Below are 16,396 nucleotides of genomic sequence, written 5' to 3' on the forward strand. Positions count from 1 at the left end.
AATATCTTCATCTCCTATTTGCTTTCTTTTACCTCAAAGAAACTGCTTCCTACTTTATAAGTGATGATATAAAATGCTCAGGGCAAAAAAATAAAATAAAGGCATAAGGGCAAAACAAAAATTATGTGACTATTCTTTATCCTATAATAATAATCCTAATACTTTTACACCATGCTTGCACATACCTGTTTATTATATATGTACTGTTTGTTTCCTAAAAGTGCTTCATATTTTAGGGTCTCATTTATCTTATAAATGTTTACTTTTTAAATGAGTATTTTTATCTTACAGGTTGTTTTTTCTTCAGATTTCCTCCTAATTCTTAAAGCCTTTAATACTAATTTAACATTTTAGAGATCCATTTCAATAGGTTGTCTACTGTACTGAGCACTGTCCTATGTGACTGGAATATAATGTGGAACAGAGGTACACAGAGAAGCTTTCTCTAGAGCCCAGTGGGAGAAACAGACAAGGAAGTGAGCTATTACAATGCAGAGGGGTGAGTACTAAAATTGGGAACATGTGAGAGCTTTGTGGGAGCAGAAAGAGGATGTCATACCCATATTTGTGTGTGTGTGGGGGGGAGGGACGAGTTGAGGAACACTCTGTTTCTAAACTGAGACTGGAAAGATGAGAGTGAGTTATCCATATGAGAAAGAGAATAGAAATGTGTGTTTCAGGTATTTGTAAACACTGAAAAAAGAAAGAGGGTAATTCATTCAAGAACTAAAGCTCAAGTACAGAGATAAAGAAATTTACAAAGGAGACAAAATGAGTGCTAAAGAGATAGGAAAGGACCAGAGTGTCAGGTTGGGGCTGTATCTTGAGAGTAACAGGAAAAGAATGGAGGCAGACCCTTGCTCCCATTGCGACAACGAAAGAGGGCAGATCTATTTTCAAAAATTCAAGCTTGGCCCACACAGTGAACCTCTGCTGAAAAAGTGGGAAACTGGCAAAACTTTTTAGTTCGTGGGGCTGGAGTGAATATTTTTGAAACAATTATTTTCAACCCATGCATCCTATGGAAGATTTACTTAATTATGCAGTTGCAAGGAAAGCTGGGAACCAGGTCTAGAGCCTCAAAGTGCAGAGGTAAAACATCCTTCATATTTGTTGTGAACATATTCTCAGGAAACAAGACCACCTGGGGTGGGGAGAGAACATGCTACAAACAGAAGCAGGTGTTCCTTCTAGGAAGACAGTCACCAGATTCTGCAGCTTCATGTGGTGGGAGGCGAAAGAGCCTGTCTGGAAATCTCTGGATGACAGTTAGGTCAACCACAATTATTTCAAGGCAGAGGAGAAAAAGACCCTCCAACTTCGCAATTAAAAGCTTACGAGAAGAGTGCCTAAGAAAAAGAGAGAACTAGAGATAGACAAAGTCTTAATAAATTGGAGCAACTCCAAACCAACTCAAATTGACATGGTTAGCCAAAGGGAGAGAAAAGAATCCAGCAAAATACTTCATAATATGCAAATAAAACCCTATGAATCAGTAAGACTGACAATTCTATAGAAAATGAACAGATTCTGTAAAAGAGCATATGCAAATGGCCAAAAAATATATGAAAAAATGAATAATATCATTAATCACAAAGGAAATAAAAATTAAATCCACAATGTGATTTAACTAAACATCCATCAGAAAGGCTAAAACAAAAACCAGAAAGTCCAAGTGCTGCAAGGACAAGGAAAAACTGGGACTCATACTGTCAATGGGAGTTTAAAATGGTATAGCAATGCTGGAAAACTTTTTGGCAATGTCTACCAAAACTAAATACATGCATACTCACCTACTATATTCATGTCCTACAGCTACTGAAACAAGTTACTACAAACTTGGTGGCTTAAAACAATGTAAGTGTATTGTCTTGCACTTCTGGAGGTCAGAGGTACAAACTTGGTTTAGTGAAACCACAATTAAGGTGTCATGAGAGTTGCCTTCCTTCTGGAGGTTCTAGGAGGTTTTTTACTTGACTTTTCCACTTGCCTCCATTCCTTGGCTTGTGGTCCCCTTCCAGCAATTGCATCCTTTCGATCTCTACTTCCACGGTAACATCTCCTCTCCGACTTTCACCTCCCTTGCACCCCTCTAAGGACCTTTATGACTACATGGGCCCACCCAGAAGATTCAGGATAATCTCTTCACATCAAGATTGTTCAATCACATCTGCAAAATCCTTTCTGCCATGTAAGGTAACACAAGCAAATTTCTGGGAGAGCTATTATTCTGTCTATCACAACTACCTATTTTCCATTTCTGGGTTTATTCCCAAGAAAAAAGGACACAATTGCCAAGCATCATTACTTAAAATAGCTCAAAATGGGAAACCACCTCAACACTCATCTATAATGTGGTGGATAAATATATTCTAACACATTCACAGAATGGATTATTTTATAATGCCGAGAATGACTTACAAGTACATGCAGCAATCTCTAAGACTCTTAGAAACATGTAGAGCAAGAGATTTGGACAACAAACACAAGAGTAAAACTGGATGGTTTTATCTATATAAAATAACAGTAATTTTATTTTATTTATTTATTTATTGCTATTTTAGGGCCACACCTGCGGCATATGGAGTTTCTCAGCTAGGGGTCAAATCGGAGCTATAGCCACCAGCCTACGTCACAGCCACAGCAATGCAGGATCCGAGCTGCATCTGTGACCTACACCACAGCTGACCACAATGCCGGATCCTTAGCTCACTGAGCAAGGCTAGGGATTGAACCCACGTCCTCATGGATCCTAGTCAGATTCTGTAACTGCTGAGCCATGAAGGGAACTCCAAACTAACCGTAATTAAAATAAAAAAATCCATACCATCAGAAATTTGTGGTTTCGGAGTTCCCGTCATGGCGCAGTGGTTAACAAATCCGACTAGGAACCATGAGGTTGCGGGTTCGGTCCCTGCCCTTGCTCAGTGGGTTAACGATCCGGTGTTGCCGTGAGCTGTGGTGTAGGTTGCAGACGTGGCTCGGATCATGCGTTGCTGTGGCTCTGGTGTAGGCCTGTGGCTACAGCTCCGATTAGACCCCTAGCCTGGGAACCGCCATATGCCGCGGGAGCGGCCCAGGAAATAGCAAAAAGACCAAAAAAAAAAAAAAAAAAAATTTGTGGTTACTCTTGTTAGGAGAATAGCAGGCAGGAACTAGAAGGCAGCCTAAGGGGGGCTTCTGGATGTAGGTAACATTCTGTTTCTGGATCTTGATTTTGTATTGAGATGTGGAAAATTCACTCAGGTATCTAAGTATGATACTCATACTTTTTTAAATGAGTACAGTTGACCCTTGAACAATATGGGTTTGAACTGAATGCATCCACTTATATGTGGGTTTTTTACAGTACTACTACACAGTCTGCAGTTAGGTGAATTCACAGATGCAGAATCACAAATCTGGAGGGCCAACAACAGCAACATGTGGATTTCTTGCTGCACAGAAGGTGCTCTGAGACACCACATTGTTCAAGGATCCCATGCATTTTACTCTAATGATGATTTTTTAAAAGAGCAATGAGAAATCAATGAAAGTTAGATTCAACTGATTTACAATATTTTATTAGTATGTACAACATAAATTTTTTTTGTTGTGCCCACAGCACACAGAAGTCCCCAGGCTGGGGATCAAACCTGCGCCACAGCAGTGACTAACCCAGATCCTTAACTGCTAGGTCACCAGGGAACTCCCTACAACATAATTTTATCAATGCAATATTTTATCAGAGAATTACATGATCAAATTTGTCCTGCCAAAGAAAGTTTTTAAAAACTTGCTTTATGATTAGATTTTCTTTCCTTCAGGTTATATAAACTTTGAGTACTTTCATAAAATACTCTTCTTAAGTTTTCAAATTCTCTTTTTGAGCAAGCTACACGTTTTCTTCTTTATGTGCTATATATGGTGCATAGTATGGTTCCCTATAAACTCATTAAAACTTTGTAACGAAAGAATGCTTCAGCTGCAGGGATCAAAATGCTGAAAGGTTCTTAAAATGAGGGATGAGATACCCCAAGTATATATACTTAAGTTGTACATTAACTTTTAAGAAATGCATCACAGTAAAATCTCATTTAACATGGACACTATTCTACATTAAAAAAAGCTACATTAAATAAAGTATTAACAATTATATAGCTTGTTTATCCCCCTACTTCTTAAGAAGGCTGAACTCCTGATTTATCAATGTATTTTTGGTTTTCTTTCTGTTTGTTTTTGCTTTTTACGGCTGCACCCACAGCATACGGAGGTTCCCAGGCTAGGGGTCCAATCAGAGCTACAGCAGCCAGCCTACGCCACAGCCACAGCAATGCAGGATCTGAGCCACATCTGCGACCTACACCACAGCTCATGGCAATGCCACATCCTTAACCCAATAAGTGAGGCCTGGGATTGAACCTGCAACCTCATGGTTCCTAGTTGGATTCATTTCTGTTGTGCAACAACAGGAACTCCAATCACTGTATTTTTTAAAAGAAAGCAATACCGAGTTTTAGCATATAGTTCAAGGCTTAAAGCTTTCTAAATCTTCAAATGTGTGTATCTCCTGTGTATTCTCTTATTCACACTTGATTTTCCAAAGCACTACAGATACATATATACCATGTTGCTCTCTTAATTGTATGAATCATCTCTTTGACTTGCTTAACAATTTTGAGAGACTAATACTGCACAAAGGGATTTAAATATTTTAAGACTTACTTGTTACCATATTTTAAGCACATTTCAAATAAGCACTGTTTTTAAGTTTTAAGCTTTTATAAAAGGACAGTGGCATTGTTTCTTCCTTGCTTCCTTCCTTCCAGTCTGCAAGCATTTAATGAAGCGTTACAGTGTGCTAGGTACTCTTTCAGACATTGAAGTGCCTGATCAATACAGTATTCCATGTCTTATAGGGAATTACATGCTGGTGGATGGAGAGAAGGGCCCTGGCATAACAAATAATACAGTGTATTAGGAAGTGATAAGAGCTATGGAGAAAAACTAAGTAAGGGAGATAAGACATTCTGGGAAAATCTTTAAATTACAAAGAAGAATTATGATGTCATTTCAGAGTTCAAAATGATGATGCATATTTTTCATGTTTTTATTGAGACTTGAAAAAAATGTATGTATCATAACCCAACAGGTTGGAGAACAAACATTATTATCTGGAAACTGCAATAGAGAAATAATAGACATAAAGTTTAGAAATTATCTTGGAAATAACTATCAGCCATAGATAATTAAAGCAGAACATTTCTTATATAAGCCATTTTGGATCTTCATGGTGACAAATTCAGGCCCCTTTTCTTTTAAATAAAGAAAATTAATTGTCAAACCCCTAGATTATATCTAGCAGAACTTCTTTTTACTAAGCATGAACATTTATAATCTGAAAGAACATGATCCTAACTAGGAAATTTTCCCTTTAGATATTTTCTGCAAAATATTACTTAGACAATCTGTTACATTGTGTATAACTTCACTTCTGCAGATGGTTGCATTTCCTTAATATTGCCTGTCTATAATTTTAAGAAGTACTACAGTACACTTCAGGGACTGTATGTGCTATATAAATGGACAGTACTTAACCAAAAAAACTTACTTTGGAGTTCTCCCAAAGGAAGTTATTACAGTAATAATGTTAGCAGAAGTAACCAACTATTCTGAATGTAAAATAGTGATGGCATTTTTTCTGTCTAAAAATACTGTGTTTTCTCTCAGTGGCTTCTTTGACTACATCAGCCAGTTAAGTTCCACAGGATTAGAAAAACATCCAGATTTGGTAATGAAAAGGTAGGGTGGAGTTCCCCAGTGGCCTAGTGGTTAAGGATTTGGCATTGTCACTGCTGTGGCTCCAGTTCAGTCCCTGGTCTGGGAACTTCCTCCATATGCTGCAGGTGCAGCCAAAAAGAAAAAAGATATGGAAAAAAAGAAAAAAAAGAGAGAGAGTCATTGCTTACTTCAAAACAATTTCAGTAGAATGGAAGATAGTCAAGAGTACACCTAGTTGAGAAACTGACAGTATGAAAATGAAGATAATAAAATGTAAACTACTCTTTGAGAGTAGTTTGAGCACTGTTGAATTAAAGAGGAGGGATTGGATAGTAACGAAAGACAAGCTTCCTAGTTTTGTTTTAGTTTTTATTATCAGAGGAGGAAAAATCAAAAGAAAAATGGAAATGCAAAATAAAAAAAGAGAATGATGTTGCTGAGAGATAGGGTAAACAAAGCAGGCAGGCAGTCACCTGTAAATGGGTGGCTTTGAAGCAGTTACCTTGCCTTCTAAGGCCCAAAGGGAGGAAAAAAGGCTTTACTTTGGAAAGAAGGTACAGAACACTGAGCTTCCTCATCACATTAACTGTCCTGATGACCCAGGAGATAAGGATATTACTCAAGTGAGCAGAATGGGAAAAAGAGGGCATTTGGAGAGTGCCAAGGGTTGTAATGGTTAAGGAAAATACGAATGCAGATGACCAATGCTAAGTAAATGACAGTACTATTAAACACACACATATCATATAATATTTTTAAACATCATTTTAATCACTGTCCTTAAAACTAGATGAGGGACTTCTGCTTCTTTCTAGTAAGATGGAGGAACAGGGACCAGAATTACCCTCCTATCTGAAACAACTAAAAAAAACCCCAAAGCAACAGAAAAAACATGAAATAATGTGATCCTTGAGAGATAGGAAAGAAATGAGCTGAACCCTGTAACTGCCAGCACTAGTTTCCAGGCTGAGACGGAGGAAAGAGGAAGAGACTTTTCTGCCCTTATGGTCTCCAAGACCAGGTACAGAGAAGCAACTGGAATGCATAGGACAGCATGCCCGAGAAGAGAGAGCGGCATTAACAGAGAAGTGCAAAGATCTGCAAATGGTTCTCCTTCAATATTCAACAAGACACCAACCAGCATATGTGTGTGAGGAAACTTCCAGGAGTCTGGGGGAGGTGGGGGCAGTAGTTAGAGCAAAAAGATTAGAGAGACTATACCTATTCTTCACACAAGAATGGAAAAGAGTGTCTGTTCCTGAAAGAGTCCAACAAAAAAACCCTCATAATTCACAAACTATTTGGTTGAGTAATAAGAGTCTAGCCTCAGTAGTGGGAAATAATTAGCTCTAGAATAAACACTGCTCAGTTTTTGCCAATAAATCTAAAGAGCAAGACTCTAAAGGACCAAATAATTTTTTAGTAACTTTACAATATCTGAGAATAAGAACATTTATAGGAAGACAAAAGTATCTAGTACCAAACAAGGTAAAATTCATGTCTGATACTCAATCAAAAATTATTAGACATGCAAAAAGTGGAAAAAAAGTAATGATGAGAAGAAAACTCATCAACCAGACCCCAAACTGACACAGAGGACTGAATGAGAGAAGGGTATTTCCATTCCAGTCCTACTTCCTAGGGTTAAACTCTCTCAGTATTTGTGTGATCCATTGAGATGAACTTTATCTTATAGAATTTCTAGTAAAAAATGTGCTAAATCAACCAGTGATAAACACTATTGGAAGATGTAATGGTACATACAAAGTCTGAAAAATTTCAAGTATGCTATGGCTTTTTTTTGTACATTCCTGTCATGTTGAGGCAAGAAATATGCAAAATGCAAATTAAAGAAAGGAAATAAAATATGGTCTAGAATAACTCCAAGGTGTCTATAAAGTCTTTAAAGTGATAAAGTAAATTTTTAATGAAAACCTGAAAACAGAAACACTGAAACAACTATAAACAGCCTTTGCATTTGCTTTCTTTTATTCTATAAAGTGAAGCATTGATAAATTTTATAATTATGCTTATCTATTTTGTAGGTAAATTTACATCTTTGTATTTTCTTACTGAATGTATTCCATTAAACATAAGCAGCACACAGTGTGAAAGTTAAACACTAAAAAAATTTCATGGTTATAATTATTTTCATAAAAAAACATTATTTTTAAACATAGAGCAAGAAACTATTGAAAGGGTATATTTACATAATAATATAGTTGAATATCTGAAAAACTATCTCCTAAACAGATTCATAAATTGTAAATTTCAAATAAACATGTCATAATCTAAAAATGTTGATTTAGTTGGAAAACTGTTAACTTGAGTCAAAGGTGTGTGTGTGTGTTTATTTCACTATTCTTTTAATTTTTCTGTACGTGTGGGGAAATAATAACCTGACTGTGGTATATAAAACTCAGAGATTTGTAACATAAACATTTATATTAAGAAAGAAAAGTTTAAATAAATAATCTGAACTTATTTAGCCTTAATAAACAAGAAAGTGAGCAAAACAAACTCAAAGCAAAGAGAAAAAATAAATAATACTTAAAATAAAAAACAGAAAAATCAATGAAATCAAATGTTGATTTCTGAGATGAATGAAATTAATAAACTTTTAGTTAAAATAGAAAAAAGAGAAGAAAAAAACTAATAACATCAGGAATAAGAAAAGGAATATCACATCAGATTCTATATACATTCAAAGGGTAATATGGAAGCATTGCAAGCAACTTTATGCCAAAAAATTAGGGAACTATGATGACCTGGAAAAATTCTTTGAAAGACAAACTTTCAACACTCACTCAAGAAGAAATAAATGGAGTAATCCTATATCTATGAAAAAAGTTGACTTTGTAGTTAAAACTTCCTATAAAGAAAATTCCAGTCCTAGATGACTTCTTTGGTGAATTCTACGTAGGGAAAAAATAAATACCAATTCTATTCAAACTGCTTGAGAAAACTGAGAAGGAGAAAATAATTCCTAATTTATTATCTGAGGTTAGCATTACCCTTATTCCAAACTGGAAAAGGCATTACAAGAAACAACAACAGAAAAAACCCCTAAAGATTAATATCTTGTAAACATAGAATCAAAAATCTTAAACTTTTTGAAGCAATTTGAATCCAAAAATATAAAAAGGATAACAATGCATCATGACCATGTAATATTTATCCAAGAATGCAAGATTAGTTCAATAGTGAAAAAAAATCAATGTAATTCATAATATTAACAGACTAAAATAATTAAAATCATTTGATCATCTAAATGATTGCAGATAATCAATGGAAAAAATCAACAACAGTTCAAAATAAAAACTGTCAAAAAATTAGAATTAGAAGAGAACATCCTCAATTTGATTGAGGGCATCACTGAAAAACCTACAGTTAAGATCTTATTAAAGTTAACTGAACACTTTCTAAGATTGTGAACAAAGCAAAAACCACTTCAATTCTACACTATACTGGAAGTGTTAGTCAGTGTAGGAAGACGACAAAAAAAGAAAGCCAGATTTCAGGAGTTCCCGTCATCGCTCTGCCAAAACAAATCTGACGGGTATCCATGAGGATGCAGGTTTGACCCCTGGCCTTGCCTTGCTCTGTGGGTTTAGTTTCCGGCATTGCCATCAGCTGTGGTGCAGGTCAGAGACGTGGCTCAGATCTGGCATGGCTGTGGCTGTGGGGTAGCCCAGTGGCTACAGTTCCAATTTGACCCCTAGTCTGGGAATCTCCATATGCTGTGGGAGTGGTCCTAAAAAAAGACCAAAAAAAATGAAAGAAAAGGAAAAGAAAGAAAAGGAAAAGAAGAAAAAAGCAAGCAAGCAAGCCAGATTGGAAAAGAAGTACAACTGTCTTTATTTGCAGACTATATGATCACTGATATAAAAAGTCCTTAGAAATCTCCCCGAGCTACTAGAATAAGTAGTGCAAATAAAGTCAAGGATGCGAGGACAGTACATAAAAATCAACTGTATTTTAACAATGAACAACTGTAAAGTAAAATTAAAAGAACCATTTACAACAGCATCAAAATATATGAAACTGTAATAAATTTAAGATTTGCCAGCCCTGCTCACTAAAAACTATACAGCATTGATAAGAGAAAATTAAAAGACCTAGAGTAACAGGAAGATACATCACATTTGTGGATCACAAGACTCAATGCTGTTCAGATGTGACTTCATCACAAACTGGTCAATAGATTCAATGCATTCCTAATCAAAATTCCAGGAGAAACTTTATAAGAACAATAACCTAATTCTAAAATATATACATGTGGAAATGTAAAGGGCCTAGAATAACCAAAATAATTATATATAAATAAATTAGGAGGACTTGTATGTTAATAATTAAGATGATATGGTATTTATACAAACATAGATGTGCAAAAATAAAATGAAACAAGGCAGGGTCAACAATAGTCTTACACATACATAGCAACATGATTTTCAACAAAAGCTCCAGGGCAGTCAATAGGCAGAGTATAACTTTTTAGATATACATGCAAAGAAAAAACTTTGACCCTTATCTCACATCATATATGAAAATTAACTCCAAAATGAATCTAGTAAAACTTCCAAAATAAAACATAAGAGGAAATACTTATGGCCTTAAGTCAGACAAAGATTTCTTGGGACAAAAAAAATTCTAATTATAACAGGAAAATTAATAAATTGGACTTTATCAAAATTAAAAGCTTTTGTCATTTGGAAGATAATGTTAAGAACATGAAAAGGCGAACCACAGACACAGACAATATCTGCAAAGCATACATCTGAGAAATGACCTAGAATCTGGATATTTGAAAATATTAATAATAAATATATAAAGATATCACTAAGACTCACTAAGACAAGCAATAAGCTAAAAAAATTAAATGAAACTAAAATGTTAGTGATTTTGATATTTCCTTTTTTTTTTTTTTTTGGCCACCCCGCTGAATATGGAGTTCCTGGGCCAGGGATCAGATCTGAGCCTTAGTCACAATCTAAGCTGCAGCGGCAACACGGGATCTTTAACCCACTGTGCCTGGCCAGGGATTTAACCTGTGTCCCAGTGCTTCCAAGATACTTCTGATCCCACTGTGCCATGGCAGGAACTCCAGTAATTTTGACTTAACGAAAGAAGATACACAGGTGGGAAATAAAAATGTGAAAACATGGTCACCACTAGTCTTTAAGGCTAATGGAAATTACAACCACAATGAAAATCCACTAACACAAGAATGGCTAAAATTAAAATGATAATGTCATGAACTGATAAAAATGTAGAGCAAATGAAATTACCATACATTCTTGATGGGAATGAAATCCACCTTAGAAAATACTTTAGCAATTATTTAAATATATACTTATTAAATGATCAGGAAATTCTACTTTTATGTATTTACTGAGAGAATGAAGACATATGTCTACAAAAGACCTTTATGTAAATGACTGCAGTAGCTTTACATAATCACCCCAGACTGTAACAACCCAGTTATCCCTCATCTGGGGACTGGATGAACTGTATATACACCTATAAAACAAAATTTTAATCAGCAATTTAAAAAATGGACTACTGATAATACGCAATGACACGAATAAATCTTTAACTCTGTTGGTATAAAAGAACTCATACTGCATGATTACATTTTTATGAAATCTAGGAAAGGCAAACTTAAATATATATAAATATTTTGTCTTTTGTCCTCTTAGGGCCGTGCCCGTGGCATATGGAGGTTACCAGGCTAGGGGTCTAATCGGAGCTGTAGCTGCTGGCCTACGCCAGAGCCTTGTCTGCGACCACACCACAGCTCACAGCAACGCCAGATCCTTAACCCACTGAGCAGGGATCAAATCCGCCATCTCATGGTTCCTAGTCGGATTCGTTTCCACTGCGCCAGGAAGGGGAACTGCATGGCAAATTTACATTGATAGAAAGCTTATTAGCTATGGGGAGCCAGGAGGTGGGAAGAGGACATTAACTAGTGCATGAGGGACATCTGGGGGATGATGGCAATGTTCTACATCTTAATTGTGATGTGGTCCTAAGGATATAAACAACTGTCAAAATGCATAGATTTTTCGGCTCAAAATTGTGAATTTTACTGTATGTAAAATATATCTCAAAAAAGCTGACTAAAACAGATCGCTAATGCAGGGTATTCTCTGAGTAGTGTGGTTTATACTTGCAGATGGGATGAAACAGTCCCTAAATAAACCCTGGCCACGCATGAAGACCTCCTCTGTATTCACAGCTTTACTACATACTTTTTTGAAATCCAAGTAGGGAGGCAGAGAGTGTGGTTATTCAATCTGGGGTTGTGAGGGACTAAGTATTTCCATATACTAGGTACTTTCAGTAAATATGAATAAAAAACTAAACTCAATGCAAACTCTCAAAACCCTTTTAAAAGGTCTAGGAACATCCAATGCTTTTACATTCAGTGATTAGACAAAAACACTTAGAAGATACTAGTTAGTTTGTATATATCACTGCTTAGAACTATGCTGTGCTGTTATTTCATTACAGAAACAAACTAAGAAAAATTTTGATATTTGGTTAAAAGCAACTTTAAATTCATGATGTAGGTATTTCATCTGTTCCTTCATCAAATCTTCATTTTAACAACAAGGAAAAAGTTATAAATTCTCTGCATTCTAATATCTCTGTGTTAGGAATGAAAATACTCTACAGGCATTAACTAAATTCTTCAACATCAAACACTCTTTACATAGGAAAAACGCAGACAAAGTTCTTCTGACTAAATTATGCAGAATTAACTTATTCTTCTGGAGAATTTTATTCCACAAATTAAGTATGTTAAAAATATAAAAATTATATACAACTCTTAGAACTGAATATGTAGGTAACATAAAAAAGGACAATGAGCCAGGAGTTTTTAAAAATATATGTTTTATAAATTTTAAAGTAAATGAAAAACTTTGTAATGATTTTGTAAAATAAATACTATACTTACAATTTGTTGCTTTATGAAATTGAGAAGAAAGTGCTTGAGTAACTGAATTCCAAAACGTGTATAAAATTTCAGAGTGTCCATCCTATGACCCAAAAAATGAGATATATTCATGAAATTAAAAAAAAAAATTAATGGAGAAGACATAGCATTGAAAATGTATTAAAACATATTTAAGTTAAAATTCCTAAGACATCTAACTATCAAATAGTGGAACTGTTAAGTAACTAAGCAGAAATATGTTTATGTCTCAATCATGTCTCATATTCAGGTTAGCAGTCATCACCCTTCTCTGCTACTCACTAGCTATGTGAGTTTGAGCAGCCAAAAAGTAAAACAACAACAAAAAGAAATGGATATTGTGTATCATCAAAAAGTCAAATCAAATCATTGCTAATTTCTTATAAAGTGATGGCAAAACTGATTTTATGCAAAGATTTTATGCAACACGTGCACAGTATATCATACACATGAGTTTAAAGAGGATCTTTTTCCAACAAAGACTTACTGTATAGCACAGGAAACCACATTCATTCAATTTCTTACAATAACCTATAACGGAAAAGAATCTAAAGACTAATAAATAGAGACAATAGATATGTAAAATGGAATCACTTTGCTATACACCTGAAACTAACACAACACTGTAAATCAACTATAATTTTTTTTTCTTTTTCTTTTTAGGGCAGCACCTGTGACATATGGAAGTTCCCAGGCTAGGGATCTAATCAGAATTGCAGCTGCCGGCCTATGTCACAGCCACAGCCACACCAGATCTGAGCCACACCTGCAACATTCACTGCAGCTCATGGCAACGCTAGAACCTTAAACAGGTGGGGCCAGGGGATCGAACCTGTGCCCTCATGGATACTAGTCAAGTTCATTACTGCAGAGTCACAACAGAAACTCCCATACTTTAATGTTTTTTTTTTTTTTTTTAGTAGATGTTTTTCATCATATTGAAGAACTATTATAATACATCACATTAACAGAATGAAGGACAAAGCCATGTAATCATCTCAACAGATGTACAAAAAAGCAGTCTGACAAAATTCAATACACTTTCATGATAAAACCACTAATAAGGTAGGAATATGCTACATAATTATCTCAACATAGTAAAAGCAACACATGAAAAGTCTACAACTAACATCATAATGGTAAAAATCTGAAAGCTTTCCCTCTAAGATGAGAAAATTTGGTGGCTGTAGACACACACACACAAAACCCACAAAAACAAACAAACAAAAAAACCCTTGGGTCAATATTTTTTTCCTTCCTCTTTTTTTTTTTGTGGCTACACCAGAGGCATATGCAAGTTCCCAGGCCAGGGCAAATCATAGCTGCAGCTGCTGGCCTACACCTCAGCCACAACAACACAGGATCTGAGCTGCATCTGTAACCTATGCTGCAGCTTGCAGCCACGCCGGATCCTTAACCCACTGAGCGAGGCCAGGGATCGAACCCACATCCTCATGGATACTAGTCAGGTGAAATAAGCCAGCCACAAAAGGACAAATACTATATTATTCCAGTTATATGAAGGATCTAGAATAGACAAATTCATAGAGACAAAAAGCAGAACAGAGATTACCAGGATTGGAGAAAGAGGAAAGTGGGGAGTTACCACTTCATGAGTTAGTGTTTTGTTTTGGTTTGTTTTAATTTTATGGCAATACCTGCAGCATATAGAAGTTCCTGGGCCAGGGATTGAATCTGAGCCACAACTGTGACTTAAGCTGCAGTATGTTTTCTACTAGGAGTTTTACAATTTCTGGTCTCAGATGCAGGGCTTTAGTTCACTTTGAATTAATTTTTGAATTTGGTTTAAGGTAAGGGTTCAATTTCCTTATTTTTCACAGAGAGATCGTTTTTCTGGTACCTTTTTTTTTTTTTCTTAAGTAAAGGGGGAACTGGGGGACTCAAGGTCTCAGGGACCAAGAGCACTGCCTCAAGAAACCACACTGCTTTTACTGTGTTATTTAGGATTTTGTCAAGTGAGAAGGGGGTTGTAGGTGCAGGATATAGGTTATTTTAAATTATTTTAAAACTCACATAGCTGGTTGCTGATTGAGCTTTTATTCTGACCTTTAGGCATTTAACAATCATTAGCATTTGAGGAAGCTTAGTATCAGCTATCTATGCATAGCATCTAGAGAATCACCATTGTGCTTCTGCAGACCGCAGCACCTATCTGCAGCAACCCAGTGCACCTAGGTTTGCATCTTGGTTCTCCTTGCTAATGTATACCCTGCTAATGACCCCTCATAAACCCTTTGGGGCCATGAGGCTCCTCTTCCTTTTATTCTTAAGAGGATGTATCATGCTGTATCTGGCACCTTTTGTTGAAGAAACTATCAAGTCTGTGTGACTTTTTAATCTATGTACTATTATTTGTCTTATTTTATCTGAAATTAATACTGTCCCTATGGCTTTCACTTTAGAAATGTTTGTCAATTCATTTATTTTTATTCTTTCTATGTCATTTGCTTTTTTGATGTTACTCTGATAACACTTTATTTTTAAACACTTTGTCTTTTAATAAGAAATTACAAATCAAATATGTTTACCTAACAGGTTGCTTTTGCTTTTATCATCTCCTTTTATGCTTTCTTTGTTTTTTCTTTGTTATCTGTGTTTGAACTGTGGATTATTTTTGTTTGCTTTTATCTTCCCCAGAGGCTTTTTCTTGTATTTGTTTTGAGTATGTCATTATCTATTCCTACAATTAATCATAAAATCATTTGAAGTAAATCATGTTTGTAATTCCATGGAATTACTGAAATAGATTTCTAGAAATAACAGGAATTCTTCAAAGCTTTTTAGAATTACCAAAGTTAATAAGAAAATTCTAAATCTGAGACTTGTGCTGTCCCCCCGCCCTCAATTTTTCTTTTTTGTCTGCACCCACAGCAAATGGAAGTACCTGGGCTAGGGATGGAATCTGAGCCACAACTGAAACCTACACCACAGCTGTTACAACACTGGGTCCTTAACTCACTGCCAGACAGAGGATCAAACCCATGCTACCACAGAGACAATGCCAGATCATTAACCCACTAAGCCACAGCAAGAATTCCTAAACATGCCCTTTTGAAAGAAAACACTGAGTCCCAGACAATCTGGCTACTTCTTCCTTCTTAGTGAGAAATCACCCAAAACCTCAAAGTGAAGAAGTAGGTACTTTTAAACAGAGAAGAACCTAGACAAAGTGCCTACACTCTAGAAATATATTTGAAACTTAACTGAGAATTAACGTTTTCTGAATGTCCATTATGTAATAAGCGATACCAGATATTATCTCATTTAAAACTTGGAACAACCACTAGAATATAAGCTCCATTCATGACAGCAGAGGCCCCATTTTGTTGTTTTAAATTAGCTTTCTTTTTCTAATTAGCCTTATGGTAAAGCCTCATTCAATCCTCCAGATTTTTTTTTTTTTTTTTTTTTTGGTCTTTTTTTAGGGCTGCACCCATGGCACGTGGGTAGGGGTAGGGGTTGAATTGGAGCTATAGCTGCTGGCCTACACCACAGCCTCACCAAAGCAGGATTCAAGCTGCATCTGCAACCTACATCACAGCTCATGGCAATGACAGATCCTAAACTGACTGAGTGAGGCCAGGGATTGAACCCACGTCGTCAATGATACCAGTTGGGTTCGTTACTGCTGAG

At 35.8% G+C, this 16,396-nt stretch overlaps 1 protein-coding gene across 2 annotated transcripts in view; it reads right to left on the reverse strand.

The window, feature by feature from the left end:
• COG5 (component of oligomeric golgi complex 5) overlaps positions 1–16,396 on the reverse strand; it is a 280,119-nt gene that overhangs the window by 93,674 nt on the left and 170,049 nt on the right. For both annotated transcript variants that reach the window (XM_021102595.1, XM_021102596.1), the window contains one exon: positions 12,725–12,806. In XM_021102595.1, coding sequence (XP_020958254.1) covers positions 12,725–12,806 — 82 coding nt within the window. The remainder of the gene's footprint in view (positions 1–12,724; positions 12,807–16,396) is intronic.

Source organism: Sus scrofa, chromosome 9, assembly GCF_000003025.6.
Source record: "Sus scrofa isolate TJ Tabasco breed Duroc chromosome 9, Sscrofa11.1, whole genome shotgun sequence".
NCBI classification, from domain to species: domain Eukaryota; kingdom Metazoa; phylum Chordata; class Mammalia; order Artiodactyla; family Suidae; genus Sus; species Sus scrofa.